Source organism: Chionomys nivalis, chromosome 5, assembly GCF_950005125.1.
Source record: "Chionomys nivalis chromosome 5, mChiNiv1.1, whole genome shotgun sequence".
Taxonomy (NCBI): Eukaryota; Metazoa; Chordata; class Mammalia; order Rodentia; family Cricetidae; genus Chionomys; species Chionomys nivalis.
In genome coordinates, this window is record NC_080090.1 from 33,348,025 (window position 1) to 33,372,802 (window position 24,778).

General features: G+C 39.1%; 1 protein-coding gene and 1 pseudogene across 1 annotated transcript in view; one reads left to right on the forward strand and one right to left on the reverse strand.

The window, feature by feature from the left end:
- Window positions 1-4,002: 4,002 nt before the first annotated feature.
- Ptpn20 (protein tyrosine phosphatase non-receptor type 20) overlaps window positions 4,003-24,778 on the forward strand; it is a 78,108-nt gene continuing 57,332 nt past the window's right edge. The window contains exons 1-5 of the mRNA XM_057770007.1: window positions 4,003-4,075; window positions 12,796-12,887; window positions 17,861-17,958; window positions 22,134-22,237; window positions 24,219-24,239. Coding sequence (XP_057625990.1) covers window positions 4,003-4,075; window positions 12,796-12,887; window positions 17,861-17,958; window positions 22,134-22,237; window positions 24,219-24,239 — 388 coding nt within the window. The remainder of the gene's footprint in view (window positions 4,076-12,795; window positions 12,888-17,860; window positions 17,959-22,133; window positions 22,238-24,218; window positions 24,240-24,778) is intronic.
- LOC130874483 (ferritin light chain-like) lies at window positions 18,535-19,113 on the reverse strand (annotated as a pseudogene).

The following is a 24,778-nucleotide window of genomic DNA, read 5'->3' on the forward strand; positions in this document are numbered from 1 at the left end:
TTTTGTCAAATGCCTTTTCATGGATCTGTTGATATCATGTGACTTGTCAAGAATCAGTGAGTTACTTTGCTGTTAGGCATTAGACATCCTCCCTGTAAGAAATTAGTAAGAAGTGAAAATTGACCTTCTAGCAGCCATGGTCAGCTTGGATTTGCAGGTGAATAGCTAAAATGATGAAATTGAGATATGGAGCTTTGAGAGATCTTCCTTCTGAGAGATGGGGGAGGGGAGTGTGTGTGTAGACCAGAGGTCAATGTCAGTCATCTTCTTCTCTTGCTTTGTACTTTATATTTTTAAGACAGGGTCTCTCACTGAACTGGAACTTACTGTTTCAACTAGACTATCAACTAGACTATCTTTTCCCTAGCATAGTACATGCAACTCCAGTATATGCAGTCATGCCTGGATTTTATGTGGGTTCCAGAGATCTGAATGCAGGTCCTGTGCTTGTATAGCAAGCGCTTTACTGACTGAGTTTTCTCTCTGAATGAAACTATTTGATTGTGGCTAAGGGCTTGCTTTCTGCCCTTCATCTTTCATTTTCTTTGTTCCTGAATTAATTCACGGGCAAGTTTAGTTATTTTCTAATATCCCAAACCCTTAAAAGCCTGAATCCATTTGACATCTTTATTTGTTTATTTATTTATTTATTTATTTATTTATTTATTTATTTATTTATTTATTTATTTATTTTTGAGACAGGGTCTTACTATCCAGCTCTGGCTAGCCTAGAACTTACTATATAGACTAGGCTGGCCTTCAAGCTCATAGAGATCTTCCAGCTTCTGCTTCCTGATTGCTGGACTTAAAGTCATGTACTACTATGCTCATCTATATGATATTCTTTACAGACAGGTTTGTTTCTAGAAATGGAGTCCCTCACTCACTCTCCCCTCTTGGGGCAGCGACTTTACATTTTCCACCCAATACCTGTTAAGAGACCATAGAGAAGAAAGAAAGGTTCTCTGAGAAGTGAGCTAGAGACAACTTGACCTTTTATTTAATGATCTATGGAAGATTTGGGCCCACACCCTTAATTGACATAGCTTAAACAGAGGTTGGCTTTTCTTTTCTCCCTATTAATTTCTCACAGACTGGTTGTCTAATGAACACTGAGGGTACAGCTTGCCTTTGCTTTATTTTTCTGTTTGTGTCAGAGTTTCTCAGCCAAAGAAGAATATTATGGGCATAACAAAGATTTTCAGTATTTTAAAGCTAGGCTTTATAAACTTTAAAATTGCATATGGAAAAGGCCCTCATTACTGATGCCCTGGCTGAATCATATGTGTTACATATTAGATCAGGGATTCTTACGCCTTTTGTTCTTGTAGCCCATCTTCATCTGAGGAATTTTTATATGATGTTAGGTATGAGTATATGCAAATTGGGTAGATAAATAAACTGTACTGATAATTATAAAAAGTATTTCAAACAGTTCTTTGGTATACATAAAATTTGACTATTAAATATGAGATCAAACTTACATACCAACAAGATATCTGTGCTTGTGTATTTTTGTATAAGGAACTAAATCTTAGCTGATATTCAGTATTTCAGGGTGCAGGGAATCTTTAGCATTTTTCAGTGTTGGTTGATACTGTGATTTTATTATTGTCAATGCTTAGAACACCACTACACATAAATATGTAACACAAAATGGCAGAAGTATATTTAGGGCCTTTAGAGAAATAGCTGGAAATTTTGGCCTAGTCTCAAGACAAACTTTATTAATATTTATGAAAATGAAGTTAGCAACTGAACAAAGCAGTTTTAAAAATGAAGCATCCTAATACTATATGACACAAAGACACATTAATATTCTAATGTCTGCTGAGGAATGGTGGTAGGAAACTTTTGGAAGTCTTTGTTCCTGTAGTTAAGCTGTTGCCTTTCTTTGGAGCAGAGCACAAGTTCTGCAGGTTGTAACGTACAGTATCTGCAGTCTGAGACAAGGCATTTCAGGCAGCATTCATTCGCATTGCACAGTATGCTAGCTTGTACAGTATGAAGGGCTGGTGTTCCATTCTCAGAACCAAAGGTGCAGTGAATTCCTCCAGTTCTGATTCATTATCAGAGGTTTGAATTACTTTTTAGTCATTGCTTGCTCAGAAACTTTTTGGTATTATTAGTTTTTCACAGCTCACACATTCAGTTAAGCAATCCCATATTGGGTAACAATGCACTTTAAGATGCTGAAGACAAGGCAAGTCTTTAGGATGTGTGGACTTAGTGACTATAGCAAGGATGTTTTCACTCTCGCTTTATCTTACTTATGCAAATGTTTTCTTGTACTTTAGGTGACTTGCTCATATTTATTTATTTTTAGGAGACTGTTGTGAAAAAGAATGGGAGAACAGGCAGGACAGACCGTGCAGGAGAATCTGAGCACCAGCTGGGAGACACAGTCCTGCTTTACAGTTTCTATAGGATCTGTCCTGGTTTAACCTTTTGTTGAGTTTTATATTTTAGAAATTAATTACATATACTCATAGACCATACATTATGAGGCATTTGTCTGGATTCTCTCTCTTCATAGTAGAATAAATTGAAATTTGTCAGATAGATACATTTTTATACTAAATAAATAGTGGCTCATTAATTCCTAAAACATTCATTCATATGAGAACAAGCAGAGACTGGCCTTGTATGCAAAATTATGTACAATAAAAATAAATAAAATTAATTGTTCCTTTTGCAGAGATGTCTGTTTCTGTGGTTGTCCAGGGACAGGCAGTATACAGGTAACATAGCATAGATTTTTCTCTCCTGTTGTCAGACAGGAACTTTGAAGGTGGGGGAGCTACATATAATCTGTTTATGAGGATGGCAATGTGTTTCCTGGTGCTATACACAAACATAATTCATCATGGTTTGCCCAAGCCTCTTAGTTTCAGTGACTGTCTAGACTCAGAACTTGGCAAATAGTTAAGTTCATGGCTAAGAGTCTAAGACAAAGTCAGCAAAAGGAAACTGGATACAAGCTTTCTAGAATCTTAGCAGAGTCCTTGTGTATTTTCTGCAAGAGATGTGTAAAACTGTTTCTGTGTGATTATTTCGGTTCTGGGCGGCCAGGACGAACAAGTGGCTCCTTACTACAGAGATGTTTATTAAAGGCTTGGAGTCTCCAGTCTTTATCTGGGGTCAGTCAGAGAGAGACACAAAGTGTGGCATGACAGGGCTTTTGCCAATGTTCCAGACATGTGAAATGAAGGTGTGCGCTCATCGTAAACCACATTGTGTATAATATCTGGGCACAGTGAACTACTTAATTTGAGAAAGTTTTGTATTAGAGTAGGCAATATTTTTTTTGTTTTTTTGTTTTTAAACCAGACATAAACTAAGGGTCAGACTATTAAGCATACATTACTAAGAGAATAGTTTCAGGTTTGTGGTGTCAGCCTTTGTCTACAGTGTGCATGTTTCTGACTGACATGATATCAGCTACAGGATAGAGTGGTTCAACTCTGCCCTGTGAACCAGTGTTTTTTGGAGTTGGAGGTAAGAACTCTGTATTCTAAAATGAAACACTTACACAATTAGAAACGTTTCTGAAAGACAGAAAGGGCAAGCAGATGGCTCTGAGGTTTGGAAGGTTGGAAGGACTCTGCCAAAGGAACTGTGTCATGAATGAGTCAGTAGATCATACACTTTAGTACAGAATAGCAGAAATATTGCATATTGTGGAGTCACTTTTAAAAGATGTTTAGAACAACAACAGCAACAACAAATTTCAAAAATGACTGGTTGTGGTGGCTCACGCTTTTTTAATCTCAGCACTTGAGAGGCAGTGGCAGGGAGATCTCTGTGAGTTTGAGACCACCTTGGTCATGGCTACATAATGAATCCCTTTCTCAAAGACAAAACAAGAGAACAACAGGAAGATGTTTTGAGTGGCCGTTTTTAGTCATGCTATTGTAACCAACTGGAAAAGTTCAGAGTCTGGCTTATAGCGATTAGTCCCCTGATTACAGCTTGACTAAGTCTTACGTACATCGGGCCCTAATGCTTCAGGACCTGAGGCTGCTCTGTCGAAGTCTGCTCGCGGCACTTCTCGACAAGCTCGGAACTGACACAGGTAGCGGTTTACTTTCATGTCTGTGACTGGGTCATGACTTTTAAAAATGCTTTTCATTAGTGACTTGACAATTGTTTCGTGCCCTTGTTTCTGTTTGTTTGACCTCAATTTTATTGAAGTATGTTTTATTACGTTAAGATCTACCTTTTGCAGTATAATCATACACAAAAATTTTGGTCCTGTTAATAAATGTGATATTCTTACTTCCTTTCTAATTTGAATTGCTCATCTCTCCTCCTTCTATTTTTGTTTTCCAGTTAGTATAAGACAGAAGTTTTGCTGCTCTCCTCATGCATCCCTGGTAACCCTCACTACTCACACACCTGTGCTATAGAGTAATCAGTTCCTGCTGGATGCAGTGTACTAGTGGGACACTTACTTTCAGACCTGAGAAAGCACTGTTTTACAGAGCATGGAGTAATTTAGGAGTAGGCCGTAGCTCTGTCTCAGCAGTGAGGCTCGATCTTGCACTATTCCTGCATTACTGAAGTTGCCACTCAAAAATTTAATTAAATGTTCATCAGCTAAATACTATTTTTTGCCTATTCCTCCAGTTTGATTCTTGTTTTTCTGTAGGATTATCTCTGACTTAATTTACTGAAGTTTGGAAAAATCTTAGAAATGGGTATGCTTTTTTGAATGAAATGTACTCTTAGTAACTTTATTTTTAGTATGAGTATTAGTTATCTTTCCAATTAAAAAAGAAACAAAACTTTATTTTTTAAAAATTCTCCCAACTATACTAGAAACAATTTTTAAAAATTCAAAAAATTATTTATTTATTTTATATCCTGACCACAATTTTCCCTCCCTCCTCTCCTTCCGTCCCTCCTCCAACCCTCTCCTCCTCCATTTCCATTCAGCAAAGGGCAGGTCTCTCGTGAATGTCAACAAAAAATAGCTTATCAATTTGCATTAAAACTAAGCACCTCACTTTGTATAAGGCCGGGCAGGGTGAGTCCATATGAAGAAGAGGGTCCCAAAAGCCAGGAAGAGTCAAAACCAGCCCCTGCTTCTGCTGTAAGGAGTCCCACAAGAATTCCAAGCTCCACAACTGTCAGATGTGTGCAGAGGTCCTGGGTCAGTCCCATGCGGACTGTCTGGTTGTTGATTCAGTCTCTCTGAGTGCTATGAGCCAAGTTAGTTGATTCTGTGGATTTTCTTGTGTCACCCCTCTGGCTCCTGCAATCCTTTCTCCCTCTCTTCAACAGCATTCCCTGAGCTTGACCTAATGTTTGACTGTGGGTTTCTGCATCTGTAGAAATAACTTTTAAAAAACATAAAACATTGTCTGGATGCATTGTTGACTTATAGATGTAGAACTAGTGATTATTTGGTATAGATTAATAAAGATTTCATTCTTTGTATCTGTTGTAGAGAGACCCAATTTATGTATATTTATATAAAGAGAACAAATCTCTGGATTTGAGTTTTTCGCACACTTATTTGATGGTATGGCATATTTGAGCCCTGATATTTAAATAAGAAATTAGGTCTCTGCTTACCAAGGAATAATTAGAACTTAACTGACAAAATTACAAAGGAAATTAATCTTGGCTTTAATTTAAAGACAAGCTTTTGAGCCTATTTTCAACTATGTGTTTGGAAAGGTGAAGGATTGATGTCGTTGTTAGAGGTTCTTAGCGCACAGTCCTAGTGTCTCAGCGCTCCCTCTGGCATTGTCCTCAGGTATGTCCTTTGCCTTACTACCAACTGCAAGGCTTCTTTTAGCTTCCTTCTGTAGAAAGATAGTTTGTTTTTCCTATGCATTAAAGTAGAATTTCCAAGAAGTCAAAAATGCAATTCATATTAATTAGAAATCACACCTAGAATCTTACAATCTTGTTATTACTGAAGGAAGCAGGAAGATGGCAGAGGCCCTTCTGAGACAACTGGAAGAGCTAGATTCTCACTGGAGTTTGAACTAAGGTTGGAATAAATACTTATTACATTTAAAACACTGGTTAAGAATTAACAGAGCAGCAAATTCTGTCTTGGGTGTTATCTTTTCTATCAGAAAGCAAGTATTTGAATCACAACTAGACAAAGTGCAAAGGTTACTATCCAAGTTTAAGAAGTCTAGACAGCTTAGTAGTAAATAACTGAACAGATTTGAATTTCCCTGCACAAGTCATCATTGGAATAGTTTGTTATCACAGAACATAGGAAAAACATTCCACCTGCCTTTTTGCCTTATTTCAAATTTTAAGTAATTTTTCTTAATATCTCTTGATTTAAAACATTTCTGTATCAAGGCATTGTTAAATTCAGACTAATTCATTTTCAGGTAGCTAATGAAAAAATACCTTCCTGCTTAAAATTCCAGAATTTGAGAGGCTGACGCAGAAGTTTTATGTTAAGTTCAAGACCAGTCTGGGTTACATAGTTTTATGGAAGCCTTAGTTATAGAACGAGACTTTATGTCAAGACCAACAACCCCACACTATAAAATGTTTTAGCCAATATACAAAATGAAACATGATATTATGTGGCAATTTTAAGGCAAAGATTAGAAAATTTAAAAATATTCATATGAGGACTTTTATATATTGAATGACCTTGAGCACCTTGATGACAGGCTTTGCACCTAATTCTTTTTATTCTGTATTGAATTCCCAGGGCCTAACTTAGCATAGATAAGGCATTTAAAGAATTTGAGTGCCCTTTGGATGACAATGACTTTTAGTAGTTCAAATGTGAAATCAAATCCCAGTTGTCTAATAGAACACCCTTTGGTTCATTTTTGATTAGGAGTGCTCCACTTGTATGCTGGCTCTGACTCCAGGAGCTAAGGCTCAGCATCTCTCTGCAGAAGCCCTCTGCCCATCTCATCCCGGCTATGGGGACATGTCTTCACTCAGGGAGGTTAGAAGACAGTCTTGTAGGTTCTCATGCATTGTGCACCTGGAAGAACTTGGGGATAGAAGCAACTGGAGCTGTGCCTCATGCTGTAGCTGGGGATAGGGACCAACTGTGGCTTCGTTAACCTCAAAGGCTAATTCCCTGACTCTAGAGCACCCTTCTAAGAAGCCGTCATATGCAAAGTACTAAGGAGTGCATTCTATTCTGACTTGACTTCTTTCAAATATGCTTTATCATAAACCAAGTTTTTTAGACAGAATTTGTGAAAACCAAAACATCACCCCATAAGAATGCAAAGAAGATAATGAAACCTGCAACTTTCTCACAAAGCTGTGTTTATTTCTAAAGTTTTTCTTAGATACAAGCTCAAGGTATATACATTTCTAAAGCCTTGGCTCATAATATGGTATGGAGGTCACCTGTCTCAGCTGGCCCACATGGTCATTCTCTAGACTCAGTCAGTAGCTTGCTGTCCTTTTTCTGTCTTCCTTCCTACCTCCCTTCCCCTTCCTTTTTCCTCCTCTTCCTCATTTAGCTTTTGTATGGTAGTGTCTTCTATTTAGCCCAGGCTGGTCTCAAAATCACTAATTCAGTGACCTGGAATTGGCAGTTCTCAGCCTCAGCCTCCCCCGTGTGGGTGTTAGGGACATGTGTCACTATACCCAGCCTTGGCCGCCGCTTTTAGTATTCCTCTTTTTATTCTTTTTTTTTATTAATTAATTTATTTAATTATTAAAGATTTCTGCCTCTTCCCTGCCACCACCTCCCATTCCCTCCCCCTCCCCCAATCAAGTCTTCCTTCCTCCTCAGCCCAAAGAGCAAGCAGGTTTCTCTGCCCTGTGGGAGGTCCAAGGACCACCCACCTCCATCCAGGTCTATTAAGGTGAGCATCCAAACTACCTGGGCTCCCACAAAGCCATTACGTGCAATAGGATCAAGAACCCATTGCCATTGTTCTTCAGTTCTCAGTAGTCCTCATTGTCCGTTATGTTCAGCGAGTCCAGTTTTGTCCTATGCTTTTTCAGTCCCCGGCCAGCTGGCCTTGGTGAGTTCCCGATAGAACATCCCCATTGTCTCAGTGTGTGGGTGCACCCCTCTCAGTCCTGAGTTCCTTGCTCGTGCTCACTCTCCTTCTGCTCCTCCTTTGGATCGTGAGACTTCAGTCCAGTGCTCCAATGTTGGTCTCTGTCTCTGTCTTCTTTCATCGCCTGATGAAGGTTAATATTCAGGGGGATGCTTATATGTTTTTCTTTGGGTTCACCTTCTTATTTAGCTTCTCTAGAATCACGAATTATAGTCTCAATGTCCTTTATTTATGGCTAGAAACCAAATATGAGTGAGTACATCCCATGTTCCTCTTTTTGGGTCTGGCTTACCTCACTCAGGATAGTGTTTTCTATTTCCGTCCATTTGTATGCAAAATTCAAGAAGTCATTGTTTTTTACTGCTGAGTAGTACTCTAATATGTATATATTCCATACTTTCTTCATCCATTCTTCCCTCTTTATTCTTCTGTACCAACTTAACTCCTATTTCCTTTCCTATCGCCTTTGTCCACACTGTCCTGTCATCCTTTTGGAATCCGTGCACATTATGAGATAACCACTACAAGCGAGCCGGCGAGCATGTCCAGCACCTCTCTAGCTAGTGTTTTAAGCTGGGGTTTCCGTCGCTGTGACGAAACACTGTGACTAAAAAGTAAGTTGGGGAGGAAAGGGTTTATTTTGCTTATACTTTCACCAAAGGAAGTTAGGGCGGAAACTCAAGCAGGCCAGGAACCTGGAGGCAGGAGATGATGTGGAAGCCAAGGAGTAGTGCTGTTTACTGGCCTGTTTGCTTCGCTTGCTCAGCCTGGCTTGTTGAGCCTACTTTTTCATAGAACCCAGGACCACCAACCGAGGGATAACACCACCCACCGTGGGCTGGGCCTTCCTAGTTGAGAAAATGCCTTACATCTGGATCCCATGGAGACACAAAACTAGCCAGTGCATAATGCACTCTTATTTTTTTGGTGTATTGTAAGAACACTTAAGGTCTGCAAATTTTAAGTTATGATGGCATAAAATATAGGAGTGGCGCTGTACCTTGAGGATTTATTCATTTTATATAATAATACTTTATGTCCTTTTACCAACAGCACCCTACTTGTCTCTGGTAATCACCATTCTCTTGTCTGCTTCAATGCATGTGATTTTGGATTTCATTTGTATTTGAGATAAATGCAATTTTGTCTTTCTGTGTCTGACTTATTTCACTTAGCACAATGTCCTCTGTCCATGGATAGGTTTATCTAAGTTATAAATAGCAGAATTTCATTCTTTTAAGATGACTATTGCATTATATTTATGTAAACCATATTCTGTTTATCTGTTTCTTCTTTGGCAGGCTCCATATCCCGGCTATTGAGAATTGTGTGGTAGGGATCACAGGAATGCATGTGTTCTTTTGAGCTTTTACTTAATTTAGTTTGTGTGTAATATACCTAGCACTTGGAATTTCTGGACTTTATGATAGTTCTATGTTTTGTATGAAATGCCATACTGTTTTCTGTAAGAGGCTTTCCAGTGTGTCTCCTCATTAACAGCTAGCAGCATAACTAAAACTTCCTCAGCATCCTTCTGCACACTCCTTATCCTCTGTCTTTCAGTAGTTGGCACTCTTAGCAGTGTGTGGTCACTCTATTGGTGCTTTTGACTTTCATTTTCCTACTGACTCTGATTCTTAACACCTTTTCATACATCTTGTCACCACTTTTATTTCTTCTTTTAACTAAATGTCTAAATTTAGCCTTTTACCCATTTTAGAATCAGGTTATTTGTCTTCCTTCTTTTTGAGTTGTCTTAATTCCTTATATACTTTGGATCTTAGCCCCTTATCAGAGATGACTTCAAATAGCTCCTCATTTCCTAGGCTTCCTTTTCATTCTGTTGTTTGTTTTGCTTTTTGAGTACTTTAGTTTGATGCTTGTTTATTTTTGCCTTTGTTACTTTTACTTTTGGTGTCATATCAAAAACCCATTGTTCAAACCAGTTTCAAGAATTTTATTTCTCTAGTGGTTTTATAGTCTTGGTCTTACTATTTAAGATTTAATATAAATTTGTATTTATACATTTTGACTTGACTTGTTTTTAGTTTGGGTTGGGGTAGAGTGTTATTTTTCTATGTGTGGATCCCCATTTTTCCTAATACCACTTATTAAAGAGATTAGCCTTTTCTTTAAATAGAATTATTATGTTTTTAAAATGTTATACATGAGTACTGTATATTATTTCCACTCCTACCCTTCCCAGTTCCATCTCTTCCTGTTTTTATCCCCTTCTCAAGTTCATGACCTTACACACACACATACACACACACACACACACACACACACACACACACACACACGGGAAGGGGGTGGTAAGGAGAGAAAAAGAGAATGAGTTTTAAGGGTTTTGTTGCTGTGATAAAACCACCACTACTACCGCCACCACCACCATTGTTTTCATTGGTATTATCGTTACTGTGATAAAACACCATCAACACTTCCATATCACTGCTCATTGTCAAAGGAAGTCAGGACAGGAACTCATAAACGGGGAAAGAACCTGGAGGCAGCAGCTGATACAGAGAGCACAGAGGAGAGCTGCTTACTGACTTTTCCCTCATGGCTTGTTCAACCTGCTTTCTTATAGAACCTGGAACCACCAGCCCAGGGGTGGCACCACACACAATGGGCTGGTCCCTCCTACATCAGTCGTTAATCAAAAAAATTCTTACAGACTTGCTTACAGGCCAGTCTGGTAGAGGAATTTTCTCAATTGAAGTTCTTCTTCCCATATAATTCTAGCTTGTGTCATGTTTACGAGAAACCATTCAGGACACAGAATCATGCAGGCACACACATACACACAGACACGCACACACACACAGACACCTGAGCTCATTTAGTAATTTTCTCACATGTGTTTAGAGATGATAATTTGGAATTCGGTAATCTATCAGGGAGCCCATCCTGTAGAAGACAGACTCTCCGTCTGTTAACAGCCATTAATGCCAATAGCCCGTGATTTAAGGGTCGCACCTTTATTATGGTCATTTTATTTAGGTAGCCATGTTGTTGTTGAGATTTCATGTATGCAGCTTTCCTGACTGCATGTCTAGAAGATACTATCTAGCACATCCTGGTTATCTGACTCTTATAATCTTTCAGCTCCCTCTTCAGTAATGTTCTCTGAGTCTGAGGTGTATAGGTTTTATTGTACCAATTGGAGCTGGGCACCCACAGCTAACTTATTCTCTGCAGTATGACCTGTTGTTGATCTCTAGTAGCTTTTATCTGCTGCACAAAGAGCTTATTTGGTGAGGGTCCAGAGGTACCTTATTTGTGGCTAAGTATTCAGAATAGTGAGATATTGTATTATTTAGGAAAATGGCAGCATTAGCTTCTCCTCTAGAGTCTTTGGCTTCTCTACATGGGTGGTTGGCTAGATGTATGTTACCACTCCTTCATTGTATATTCTTGACCCCCCAGGACAAAGATCAGTTGACAGTAAAAATATGGATTTATTTCTGTGTTGAACATTCTGTTCTATTAGTCTATGTGTATGTTTTTATGCTGACACCATACTATTTTGATCATTATAGTTATAGTTCTGGAAATAATTTGAAATTAGGAAGTGTAATGACTTTAACTTTTTCTTCTTGTTGTGGGTGCTTGGGCTTTTCAGGATCTTTTGTAGTTACTGCTTTAGAGGTATAAGCTCGGCTTTGTTTAGGCCAGTCATTTCCTGACTTTGCAGCTTCAACTCTAGAAATCCTTCTGGTCCTCTATACTTGGACAGACCAGGGGGCCTCTTTCTCCATTTTTTTTTTTTTTTTTTTTTTATTTTCGAGACAGGGTTTCTCTGTAGCTTTTGGTTCCTGTCCTGGAACTAGCTCTTGTAGACCAGGCTGGCCTGGAACTCACAGGGATCCTCCTCTCTCTGCCTCCCGAGTGCTGGGATTAAAGGCGTGCGCTACCACCGCCCGGCTCTCTCCTTTTTTAGCACATATATTATTCTTAACTTTCCCTTTTACTATGGCCATACTTAGCACATGTATTTTCTTAGCTTTTACTATAGATGTACTATGAACCACATAATGATAACTATAGCTTTCGTTTGTAATTAAATTACAGCTGTAGAATAAATATGCAGGATTTGAAAACTAGGCATAGTGGGTCTGGACATTGTTTCCAACTGCTATATCATTTACCAGAGCAGATTATAAGCACTTACCAGCAGGGTGCCACTTACCCAGTGAAACCCACCTGCATTTGTGGGGTCATGACAAAAATAAATGTTACTAATTTGTTGTAAAATCACAACGTTGAATTTTCTTTGGCTTTTTTTTTTTTTTTATCAAATGTCTATGATCATTTTGTTCCATTTGTTTTAGTTCAACTTTTTGAGACATGGTCTCTCTATTATGTAACCCTGATTGTCTTGGAACTCACTATGTTGACCATATTGGCTGTATTTCACAGATATCCTCGTTTCATAGGCTCTGAAATACAGAGTAATTTTATTTTATAGCTCTCAATGCATAGGTTCTATATGTTATATATATTTAAATTTTACTTGAAGAAATTTTATTGAATAGTATGGCAATTAAGAAAAAAGGAATTACTTAGAAACCAGTTTTTTAAAATATAATATTAAGAAGCAAAATACTCTTCAGTGTTGGTTTTTCAAAGCAGGGGGAAGAAATAATAAAAGATAAAGATAAGATGATTTGAAAAGTCAGTGAGGTTCTCTCACATAGCTAGACTTTTATCAGTAGGATTTCAACTTCTTTTAGTGCTTCTCATTTGATCAAGTACTTGCTTTTTTGTTCAGGAAGAGATGATAAAGATGAGGATGATTCAAAAGACAAGAATTTTCGAAAGACTTTGCCTTCATCAAGTCAGAAAAAGACACCTACAAAAAAGGTAAAAGTAAAAGGCAGGATTCTCTGCTAATTGATGAAAGTAGTACTTAGATCTTTCATTTCAGTCTTATAGGGATAGGTGTTTATTTACTTTTTCATACCACAATTATGTCTTATTTTAAAAGAATACTTCTGATATTAAAAGTGGCCAAAATAGGGATTAAGAAGATTGGAGGGTTTTGCTTTTGCCAATCTAAAGCAAACTGCTTTCATTGTTGCTCTAGAAATTTTACTTGTTTTGACATTCATGCTATTTTGTGTTACTACCAGGTACAAAATAAAAATTTCATGAATTATAAAGAACACTTTTATACACTGATGATGAATTTTTTTCAATAGGAATAATATGGTATAATGTCTTCAAATTATAGAAAGACAAGGTTGCAAAGAGTCTAGCAAGACCAGTATTCTCAGCATACTGCGTTTCTTGGGGAGCTGCTGCCAGGGTTACAGCACAAGAAGGGAAGTATATCTTAAGCTAATAGGTGCTTTGCACTTCTTATTTTTCTTTGAGGGGGAATCTTGCTAGAGAGCTAAGGCTTGTGTCTATATACTCCTTCTCCCTCAGCTGGGATTACATATGTGTCACCGTGCTCAGCTGCATTTTCTTTTTTCTTATCCAATCAGCTGGAGCTTGGGGACTTTGATGGTGGTGTTGCCCTCTCTTTCATCTCCTAGAAGTTCCAGTAGAAATGAAGAGAACAATCTGTACAATGAGCAAGTCCTGTTCTGTGCTCTTGCACTTCCTTCAGACTTCTGCTGCCACCTATGGCTGGCAAGAGTGCTGCTTAAAGAATCCCGTAGCTTGGTTGTAGTCTGTAGTCTTGTCTGCCCTTCCATTGTACGTGAGGTGAGCACATCACGGTCATAGTCACATCTGACTTGAAATCTCTAGCTTAGTGCAATGTTTGCTAGTACAGAGAATGATTTTTTTTCTTTAGTGAAGATGATTTTAAAGTGAGCAACTTCACAGAATGTCCCAAGGAGACCCTTTTTATTAGCATATATTAATTAAACAGAGTAATAGTTCCATTATGACATTTTCATGCATGTACATAATGTATTTTGATTATGTTCTATCTCTATGCTTTTTTTTTCACAAGTGGGAAGCTTAGCTAGGTGGGATCTTTCCGAGGCACTCTTCTCATGGTTTCAGTGTAGATTAGGTTGCTCTTTTTAATGACTCTAATCTCCTTAGCAGCAGCATCCTCTTTTGTATAACAAGCCTCAGGGCAACATTAAGCTTTCTAGTGCTCTTTTTCCCTCTCTAAACTGTACATTTTGTGTTTTTCTCTGCCCTACTTGCTCCTTTTCATTGTAGACCCATATGAGAGTAATCATTAATCATTCTGTAGACTCAATGTTCTACAGACTTAAAATTTCCCTGGCCCAATAGATCAATCCTTTACTTTAAAATTTAGTCTTACGTAAGTTCTCAGGGACATGGGCAGATGACAGCTAGACTCTTTGCCCAAATAGCATAGGAATACCCTCTATCCCAGGTGCTAATAGAGTAGTTGTTCCTCTGTGGAGCCTCTTGAGCTGGGCCTTCACCCTCTGCATTACTCTCAGTGCTGTTGTCTCATAGGCTCCAATAAGAACAGCCTGTTCGTCTCTGCTTACAGTGTTCTGCTTTCTAGTCCATAGTGTCAAAGTCTTCCACATCCTTGGAAAGTGGACATGGTCAGGTTCTTCACAGAAACCTCCCACTCTGGTACCAACTTCTGTATCAGTAATCTTTTTGTTGCTGGGACGACCACAGGTAACTTAGGGAGTTTATTTTGGGCATAGAGTTCCAAGGGGATATATGTCCATAATGGTAGTAAAGGCAGCAGGAGCAGGAAGCTGAGAGATCATTCTCAACTGCATCACAGGAAACAGAGAGAGCCAACAAGAAGTGGGGTGAAGTCATAAACTTTCAAAGTGTGCCAAGAGTGACATATTTCCTCCAGCAAGTCTCAGTGTCCTCATGGTTCCATAGATGCTCAAATAGCACCACCACCTGGGGACCAAGTGTGTAGATGAGCCTATGGGTGACATTTCTCATTCAAACCTCCATACCAGCAACCATTTAACTACCAATAGATCCTCATGGAGGGGATGGAGAGATGACTAAGAGGTTAAGAGCACTGCTTTTTCCGGAGGGTTTGGGTTCAATTCCCAGAACCCACATGGCAGCTTACAGCTGTCTGTTACTCGGCACCCATGGCAAAACACCAATGCACATTCAGTAAAAATAAATAAATTTAAAAATTCAAACCCCCTTAAAATCCATGAGGAAGAGTGAGCCTTGTTATAACTTCCTTCTCCCATGGCAGAATGCTGAGTGTCCAGTCTATGCAGGTTATCATAGCTCCTGTGAGCTCAAGAGTTCCATGTCTGTGCCATGCCCAGGAGAAGGTGTTCTACATCCATAGCTCTGTCCTCTGGCTCCATGTCCTGTCCTTTCTGCTCTGTCTACTACAATGTTCCACTCCTCAAGTCTTGGAAAAGATTGTGATATAAACGTCCCATTTATGGCTAAACATTCAACAGTCACTTACTCTTAGCACTTTGGCCAGTTATGAGACTCTACTGTTTTTACTGCCCATTGCAAAAATGAAGCTTCTGTGACCAGTCACAACAACACTAATTAACACATAATTAACTAATTAACATATGGGAATAAAAATAATTATGAGAAAATAATTGATGAGCACATTGTATACTCTTAACAAAACCATAGCTGTAGATTCCCTACTAGGGTCTATGACTTCCTCAGCCACCGGCTTTTGACCAGGTTTATGAAAATAGAAGTTGCTCCTATGGAGCAGTCCTTAGTTCTGATCAGAAAGTGGTTAGCCACTCCTAGAAGAGCTCTGGCACCATTGTACCAGTGGACACATCTTGACTGACCAGTCAGAAGAATAGCACACAGTGTCTGTGGACCAGCATGGTATTGAGGACACCCCTCCCCAGCACCTTCCCATTAGACTTCTCTAGCACTATAGGGCTAACCATCTAAGTTATAGCTTGATTTCTGTATGTCTTACAGAGGACTGAATGTCTTTAGCAAGAGACACTAGTGTCTTCTACCATCTAGTTGTAGTGACAACCAACCGCAATGGCAATTGCCTGTATTATTTTAGTGGTCTTAGGAACTTCCTTGAACAACTTGTAGGGAGTAGCAGAGCCCTGGCACTCAAATCCCCATCCACATGGGAAACTTCTGTTCAAACTCTTTTTTAAAAAAAAAAAATCTGTTTTAGAAGTTATCTTTATACAACTTTATTTGATTCCTGTGTACATTCTTATTTTGAAAGAGGGTCTCCTTATGCAGCATAGGCTGGCTTTGAACTCTTGATTCTTCCTGCCTCCATCTCCTGTGCACTTGTACTCACAGGCTTGTACCATCATGTTCAGCTTGGGTCCTTCTAAAATGGAATATATTTCGTGACTTAGCTTCTGTTTTTGTTAAATTTTATGGCATTATCTAGGAAGGGTTTTGATATGTTTCCTACTTCTAAGTAGTATCTCATAACATTCCTGGATGGCTTCTGGAATATGTAAGGGGAAATTAACTAATTTTTACCAGACTTCATCTAACTTACATTTCATAAGACAATTTGATACTGTAACTACTTGCTTTCTTTTTTAATATGATTTTGCCTCTTAGGAATTGTGTAATAAATTTTATACTGAAAGATGGGTAAATTTTTGTTTGTTACTCATTTCAGTTCTGAAGAAACTGCCACCTATGAAGGTGGAGTAGTTGGCCCGTGGCTATGTGGCTCTAGAGGCTCAGAGACCTGGTCTCCTTATATTGCTGTTTTTACTTTGCCCAGCAAGGATATCCTTGTGTACAGTGTAAAAAAACTTAGGACCCTCAGAAAAAATTACCCAGCTCTTTTTTTACTTGGCTATTAGTTTGATTTCATTGAGCAATTGCCCAAAGACATAGTGTCTTAATAAGGTATTGTGTTTCTTTTTGCCTTGGCATTGTTAGCTAATCTCATTTCGTTCAACCAAAGACATGATAGAGCCTTCAGATTGAATTTCAGCCATTTAGAATAGTTTGCTTTAAAATAGTTTTAAAAGATTTATTTTCTTTTATGCATGAGTGTTTTGCCTTCTTGCATGTATGTGACTGACCGAAGCACATGCTTTGTATCCATAGACATTAGAAGAGGTGTTGAATCACATAGGATGGGGCTGGAGTTACAGATGGTTGTAAACTGCCGCATGGTACTGGGAACTGAACCTCGGGTCTTTGAAAGAACAACAGATGTTCTTAAACCCTGAGCTTTCCCACCAGCCTCTAGATTAGTTTGGGTCTTTCACATGTTGTTTTATCTGTTTTAAAGTGTGATTTGAAAAGTATCTTTATGTGATTTTTATTCCTCTAATTAAATTCAGTTTTATCAACTAGTGAGCCAGGTACAATACAGAGTGCTACAAATATATGAAAGAAGAATAACAATTTTTCCCTTAGGCAGTTCAAGATTTCATGGTGAGGACACATGTAGAATTACTGAAAATACTAAAGTAAAGATAAATGTAGTATTAAGAATTTTAAATTCACAGTATATAAAATGTCATAAGCACTTACATAAAAGCCTATAGCAATTATTTTTTTCAAATGAAGCTAATTTTTATTAACTTTAGGTAGCCTGAGTATTATTTTTATGTAACGTAATAAATATTAATTATAATTAATTATTTAAAATAAAATATTTGTACACAAATATATATGATTGGTGAATACTAATTATTTAATGGTATTAAAAGTCTGTACTCTGTTTTGGAAAATTAGAAGTATTTACTAAGTCAATGTACATTTGAAGTGATGTTTTTAGAGTTAAATAATACTATGTGATTACTATTTTAATTGTCATTAAAGGTCTTACTACTTTTAAGACAATAGCAACCATATTTCTTTTAACTATATTATCCTAAAATTGTGCTTAAAATTTTTTTCCTTTCTTATTCCTCTAGGTTTTTGAGAAAAAAGTTAATTCTGAGAAGGTAAACTCCTCTCATATGACATTCTCAAGTAAGAATTATGAGTTTCTTTTCCAAGAGCCTTCAGAAAGGTAAGGACAATGTGTTCATTGAGTGAGTTTTCTATTTATTCTCATTGTGCTCATAGCTGGCCCTCTAACTGGGCATGCTGATCAAGGACCCTTTATATTTCATGATGCAATTCTTTTTAAACCCAATTTGCCTTTCTTAGAAAAAGTTTTTTTTAATTATATCATAAATGGGATATTAACACTAAAAAGAAGTTCTCAGGAGATTTAGTATCTGTATTATGATGTGTCGTAAGTGTGTAACGCTCCTGGAGGGGACATTGTCCTTGGAGTAGCATAGAGCTCAGCGCATACTCAGATTGTTAAACAGTTGATCTGTTTCCAGAAAGAAAAATTACAGTTTTTAACCAATAGTATAACTAGAATGGTTAATTCTTAATATTGTGTCTAAAAATAAATTGAAGAACCAGAAGAAAGTAAATTTCTATTTAAAAAAAGTTTTTTTGATTTTTGTTTTTGTTTTTTTGTTTTGTTTTGTTTTGCTTTTTTCTGTTTCAAAAGGCTTTATTTTTTACTTGGTCCAAGACTTGAGAGGGGCTCCAGGGCATTACAAAGCTGCCTAGTGGCTTCTTGAGAGGTTCAGGTGAAGGTCCTGAAGCTGGCTGGTGCAGAGCAGAGGTGGGAGCACCTCGGAAGGAGCTTGAGAGTGAGCCGCTCAAAGAGGTTCTCGCCCAGAGACTCCTGGGGCCCAGCAGCCAACCTGCGGAGGTTGGTCAGGTGGTTGCCCATCTTCTTAATGACCTTCACCACCTCATCCAGGAAGTGATTTTCAAGGAAGTCACAAAGATGTGGATCAGTGCCAGCAGAGCCCAGGGACTGAAGATCCAAGAGGGCCTGGTTCAGGTTCTTCTCCAAGGCCAGGGCAGCTTCCATGGCCTCCTGGGTTTTACCCCACTCATCTTGAGATGGCTTCTACACATCCTGAAAGAGTGCACGGCCTATGCCATCATTCTGCAACTTGAGGAGACACTCGGTGCCCTCACGCTTCTCTGCCAATTTGCGGAAGAAGTGGCCTACACCCTCCAGAGCCACGTCATCCCGATCAAAATAGTAGCGTAGCGAGAGGTAGGTGTAGGAGACCCGCAGGTGCAGGTTGACCAGGCAGTTCACGGCAGCCTCCACTTTGGTGAAATAATTCTGACGAACCTGGGAGGTCATGGCTGAGACGCAGTCTGGAGCTACCCGCAAAGAGACGACGGTGCTGGCTGGTCCTGGGAGCTGAAGGCAGCGAGGAGATGGTCCCGGAGGCTGCGACTGCAGATGAGGAGCTGTGGTGGAAGCTAACAAAGGGAGGCCCCAGGTCTGTTCCGTCCAAACACTGTTGAAGCAAGACACAGATCCACAGGATCTCCAAGGGCTGCTCTGGCTTGGTTTTTTTGAGATAGGGTTTCTCTGTGTTAACAGCTCTTGGCTGTCCTGGAACTAGCTCTTGTAGACCAGGCTGTCCTCAAACTCACAGAGATCCACCTGCTCTGCATCTAGAGTGCTGGTTTTAAAGGAGTGCACCACCATGCTTGGCAATAAGAATGAGAATTTTTATGTTTATAAAATGTCCAATTTTATGTATTACATATTAAATCAAAACCTATTTGATTGAACTGTGTTTTCAGAGAAATTTATCAATAACGTTAGCTGTATTCACCAAAATAGTATTATATAATAATGTAAATATTTTTATATGTGTTTCTGTATAAAACATATTGTATAGTACTCAGAAGTGCATTAAAGAAACAAAAAATAATGGTAATTCTAAGTATTTTGAGACTCTATTGTCTGATGATTTCTATACTCCAATACAAAATACCACCCTTGCCATTTGGATCATAACTTAAGTAGGCAAATAGACGTAGAAAGACAAGTGGTTGCACACTGAGTATTGTATGGTCAAAATCCAAAGACTATGCTATAGAAAACTTACAGGGAGGAGTTTTTAACAAGCTTTAGAAAAAAGATGTATTTAGTTCCTAATTATCTGTATGTGTGTATATCTGTGTATGTGTGTGCAGGTGTCCATGGACACCATAGGTGTTGTGTCCTCTGAAGGTGGAGTTAGAGGTGCTTGTGGATGCTGGGAAGTAAGCTTCAGTCCTCTACGGGAGCAGTGTGCACTTTTAACCGATGAGTCATCTCTCCAGCACCTCACAAGCACTTTTTGAAAAAGAGATAACTATTACTGGATTTAGACTTTAAGTAAATAGAAAACCTAGCAGGTGAGAAGGGGGAAGGAAATTTCAAGCAGAGAAATGTTTGAGAAAAGTAAGGGCATGTAAAAGTATCTTTCTAATGGTGAGCAGGATGCCTCAAGATGAAATGGTGTGTGTGGGTTGGGATGATAGAAAGCTGGAGAGAGGAGAATTAAAACTAAACTCCAGTCTGTGCTGGAGTTAAGGAACTCAGTGTCTGTGAAGTTACGCATATATTTTATTTGGCTTATAAAATTAAAATGAAAGGAGACAGAAACAAAGACCCACATTGGAGCACCGGACTGAAATCTCAAGGTCCAAATCAAGGGCAGGAGACAGAGCATGAGCAAGGAACTCAGGACCGCGAGGGGTGCACCCACACACTGAGACAATGGGGATGTTCTATCAGGAACTCACCAAGACCAGATGGCCTGGGTCTGAAAAAGCATGGGATAAAACCGGACTTGCTGAACATAATGGACAATGAGGACTACTGAGAACTCAAGAACAATGGCAATGGGTTTTTGATCCTACTGCACGTACTGGCTTTGTGGGAGCCTAGGCAGTTTGGATGCTCACCTTACTAGACCTGGATGGAGGTGGGTGGTCCTTGGACTTCCCACAGGGCAGGGAACCCGGATTACTCTTAGGGATGATGAGGGAGGGGGACTTGATGGGGGAGGAGGAGGGAAATGGGAGGTGGTGGCAGGGAGAAGGCAGAAATCTTAAATAAATAGATAAATAAATAAATAAATTAATTAATTAATTAATAAAATGAAGCAGAATTAGATTTCTAGTTTCATTCCTCTGACTGTGTGCCCATCCATCCACCCTATATTTTCTACTTCCTCCCCCAGCTTGAAAGTTACTTGAGGAAATGTGCGGATAGCTTAGAGTGGTAGGAAATAAACAGTAATAACTAACATGTTTACAGTGGCTCCAAAATGAAGAGAAAATAGTAAAACACAAAAAGTTCCTACAGAACCAAAGAAAAAGACATAGTTAAAGCAAAAAGTACATGTAAAAAATGTAGAAATCATGGTGAAAAAATAAGCAACTGCAGTATTCTTTATGTGTTCAACAAAGAGTCTTTACTCTGGAATGGCCCTGTAATCATCTTGTAGGAAGTCTTCTATAGACATTGACTATTAGGTCCAGACATCAGCGAGGAGGGTTGGCTAAGTGAGGCTGCAAATGGAAGTGCAGGAGCCGGGCACACAGTAGTGAGCTGAGGACTGACTCCAGGAAGTTCCCTTTCTTCAGGTCAGTGCAGTGGGTTCAATGAAACTTGCAGTGGTTTGTAGTTGGAAATTTTGTCTGTCTTGCCTGGTCCCGCTTCTTCTTTCCCACCCATTGGTCCCCACAACGCTTATAAAATAATCACTCAGAGAATTTCCAGTAGTAGTATTTATTAGCCAGATGAGGAAAATTACACATTTAAGGATATGAAAGAATATATAGATTATGAGTTGTTAAAAAGCAGACAAGTCATAGTTAATTCTGAACAGGGAACACGTAAGGAATGATGAGGAGGAAGGTTGGCAATCTCAGCATTTATTTTCAAGTTCTGATTTATATTTTGTAGGAGTGGTTAGTGCTTTACAGGAAGGAAGAGAATTGGATAAGGACTGCATGAGGGACATGATTCAGTGATCTGTAGTGAATAGATGGTAAAAATTGTCTAAGAACCTAGCAGTGACTTCCAAATTGGTCTTCAGAGTCCCATCTGTTTTATACTTTTGCTTAACTAAGGGAGAAGAGAGGATAGTAGGTGGGTTGGCTAAAGGGTTTGCAAGCCCAGTGCAAGGGAGATAAGGTCAGGCGTTAGAAGTTTAGACTTATCCTAGAAGGGAGTCACTTAGAGGTGATGAGGGTGGGAGTACTAGAACTGCAATGGTATGAAGGTGGATGTCTATTGAACAATGAGATTGTGATGGAGTCCTTTCTAAGTGTACATGTTATCTGTTTTTCTATCTCGTGTATGTTTCTTTCTAGTGAGAGTGATGAGACTACATGGAATGTCAGTGACTTCTCGCAGAGCGACAGTGTGGACACAGAGCCTGCAGGGCCATCGAAGACTGTCTCCCCACGGCTTCCTGGTATGCTATTGCACCATTGGTGCAAGTAAGTTCTCAAAGGGTATGCACAAAGATATGCTTAATAAGACATGAAAGGAAGAGCTACAGTAAATTTTTCAATGTGAAGACAAATTTTTAAAGATTTTATTTTTGTTTTGTATTTGTTTGTTTTACTTACCAGCCACAATTGCCCCTCCCTTCTCTCCTCCTGTTCCCCCCACAAACACATACTCCCCACCTACTCCTCTCCTCTCCATTCAGAAAGGGTAAGGCCTCCCATGGGAGTCAACAAAGCATGGCATACCAAGTTGAGGCAGGACCAAGCTCCTCCCCCTTGCATCAAGACTGGCCAGGGCATCCTACCTTAGGAAATAGGTTTTGAAGAACCAGCTCATGCATTAGGGACAGATCCTGGTCGCACTTCTAGGCCAAGCTACACAACTGTTACCCATATGCAGAAAGCCTAGGTCGTCAGTTCTATGCCAACTCTTTAGCTGTTGGTCCAGATTCTGTGAGCTCCCACATGGTTAGGTTAGCTGTCTCTGTGGGTTTCCCCATTATGATCTTGACTGCCCCTTTGCTCATATGATATTTCCCCATTATGATCTTGACCCTCCATCTCTTCAGCTGGACTCACAGAGCTCAGTCCAGTGCTTGGTTATTGTTCTCTGCATCTGCTTCCATCAGTTACTGAATGAAGACGCTGTGATGACAATTAGGGTAGTCACCAATCTAATTACAGGGAAAGGCCAGTTCAGACACCCTCTCTACTATTGCTACTTAGCTGGAGTCATCCTTGTAGATTCCTGAGAGTTTCCCTGGTACCAGGTTTCTCTCTAGCCCCATAAGGGCCCCCTCTATCAAGATTATCCTTTTCATTACTTCCCCCCTCCATCCACTCCCAACTCAACCATACTGATCATTCACGTTCCTATCTCTCCATCCCCTTCCCTCTACCACCAATCCCCATTTTACCCAGGAGAACTCATCTATTTCCTCTTCCCAGGGAGATCCATGCATCCCTCTCAGGGTCCTCTTTGTTACCTAGCTTCTCTGGGGTTCTGAACTATACCCTGGTTATCCTTTGCTTTACATTTGATATCCACTTATGAGTGAGTAAATTCCATGTTTGTCTTTCTGGGTCTGGGTTGCCTCACTCAGGATGATTTTTTTCTAGTTCCATCCTTTTGCCTGCAGATTTCATGGTGTCATTGTTTTTTTTTCCACTGAGTAATACTCCATTGTAAAGGTATATTGATATGGGATTGCCCTCTGTATGCCATGAATGTGTTTTATTACCATTGGTTAATAAAGAAGCTGCTTCAGCATATGGCAGGGCAGAATATTGCCAGACTGGAAGAGATATATGGAGAGAGTAGGCAGAGTCAAGGAGATGTCATGTAATTGCCAAAGTAGGAACACGCTGGAAAAACCTTGGTAGGCCACAGCCTCATGGCAATGCACAGACTAAGAGAAATGGGTTAATTTAAGATGTAAAAGTTAGTTAATAAGAAGCTTGAGCTAATAGGCTAAACATTATTGTAATTAATATAGTTTCTGTGTGATTACTCAGGTCTGGGTGGTGGGAACGAATTGGAAGTCTATGTTTACAATGTACCTCTTTTTCTTTATTCATTCTTTAGTTGAGGGACATCAGGTTGTTTCCAGATTCTGGCTATTACAAATAATGCTGCTGTGAACATAGTTGAGCAAGTGTCCTTGTGGTATGACTGAGCATCCTTTAGGTATATGCTCTAGAATGGTATTACTGGGTCTATGTCCAAGAGTGGTATAGACTCAATGTCCTTTGTTTATGGCTATAATCCACTAATGACTGAATACATACCATATTCATCTTTTTGGGTCTGGGTTATCTCACTCAGGATAGTGTTTCTATTCCCATCCATTTGCATGCAAAATTCAAGATGTCATTTTTTTTACCGCTGAGTAGTACTCTAATGTGTAGATATGACACACTTTCTTTTTCCATTCTTCCATTGAGGGGCATCTAGGTTGTTTCCAGGTTCTAGATATTACAAATAAGAGTTTGTCTATCTTATTTTTTCAAAGAATCAACTTGTTGTTTCATTGATTCTTTGTATTATTCTGTTTCCCTTTTATTGATTTCTGCCCTGAGTTTGATTACTTTCTGACATCTACTCCTCCTGGTTGAGTTTCCTTCTTTTTGTTCTAGAGCTTTCAGGTGTGCTGTTAAGTCACTCGTGTGATATTTCTCCAAATCTTTATGTAGTCACTTTCCTCTTAGCATTGCTTTCATTGTGTTCCATAAGTTTGTTGTGGATTCACTTTCAATGAATTCTAGGAAGTCTTTAATTTCTTTATTTCTTCATTGACCCAGTGGTGATTCAGTGGAGAGCTGTTCAGTTTCCATGAGTTTGTGTGCTTTCTGTAGTTTGTGTTGTTGAACTCTAACTTTAACTCATGGTGGTCTGATAAGATACAGCGGTTATTCCAATTTATTTATTTATTTTTGTCTTTTGAGATTCTCTTTATGACTGAGTATGTGATCAGTTTTAGAGAAGGTTCCATGAAGTTCTGAGA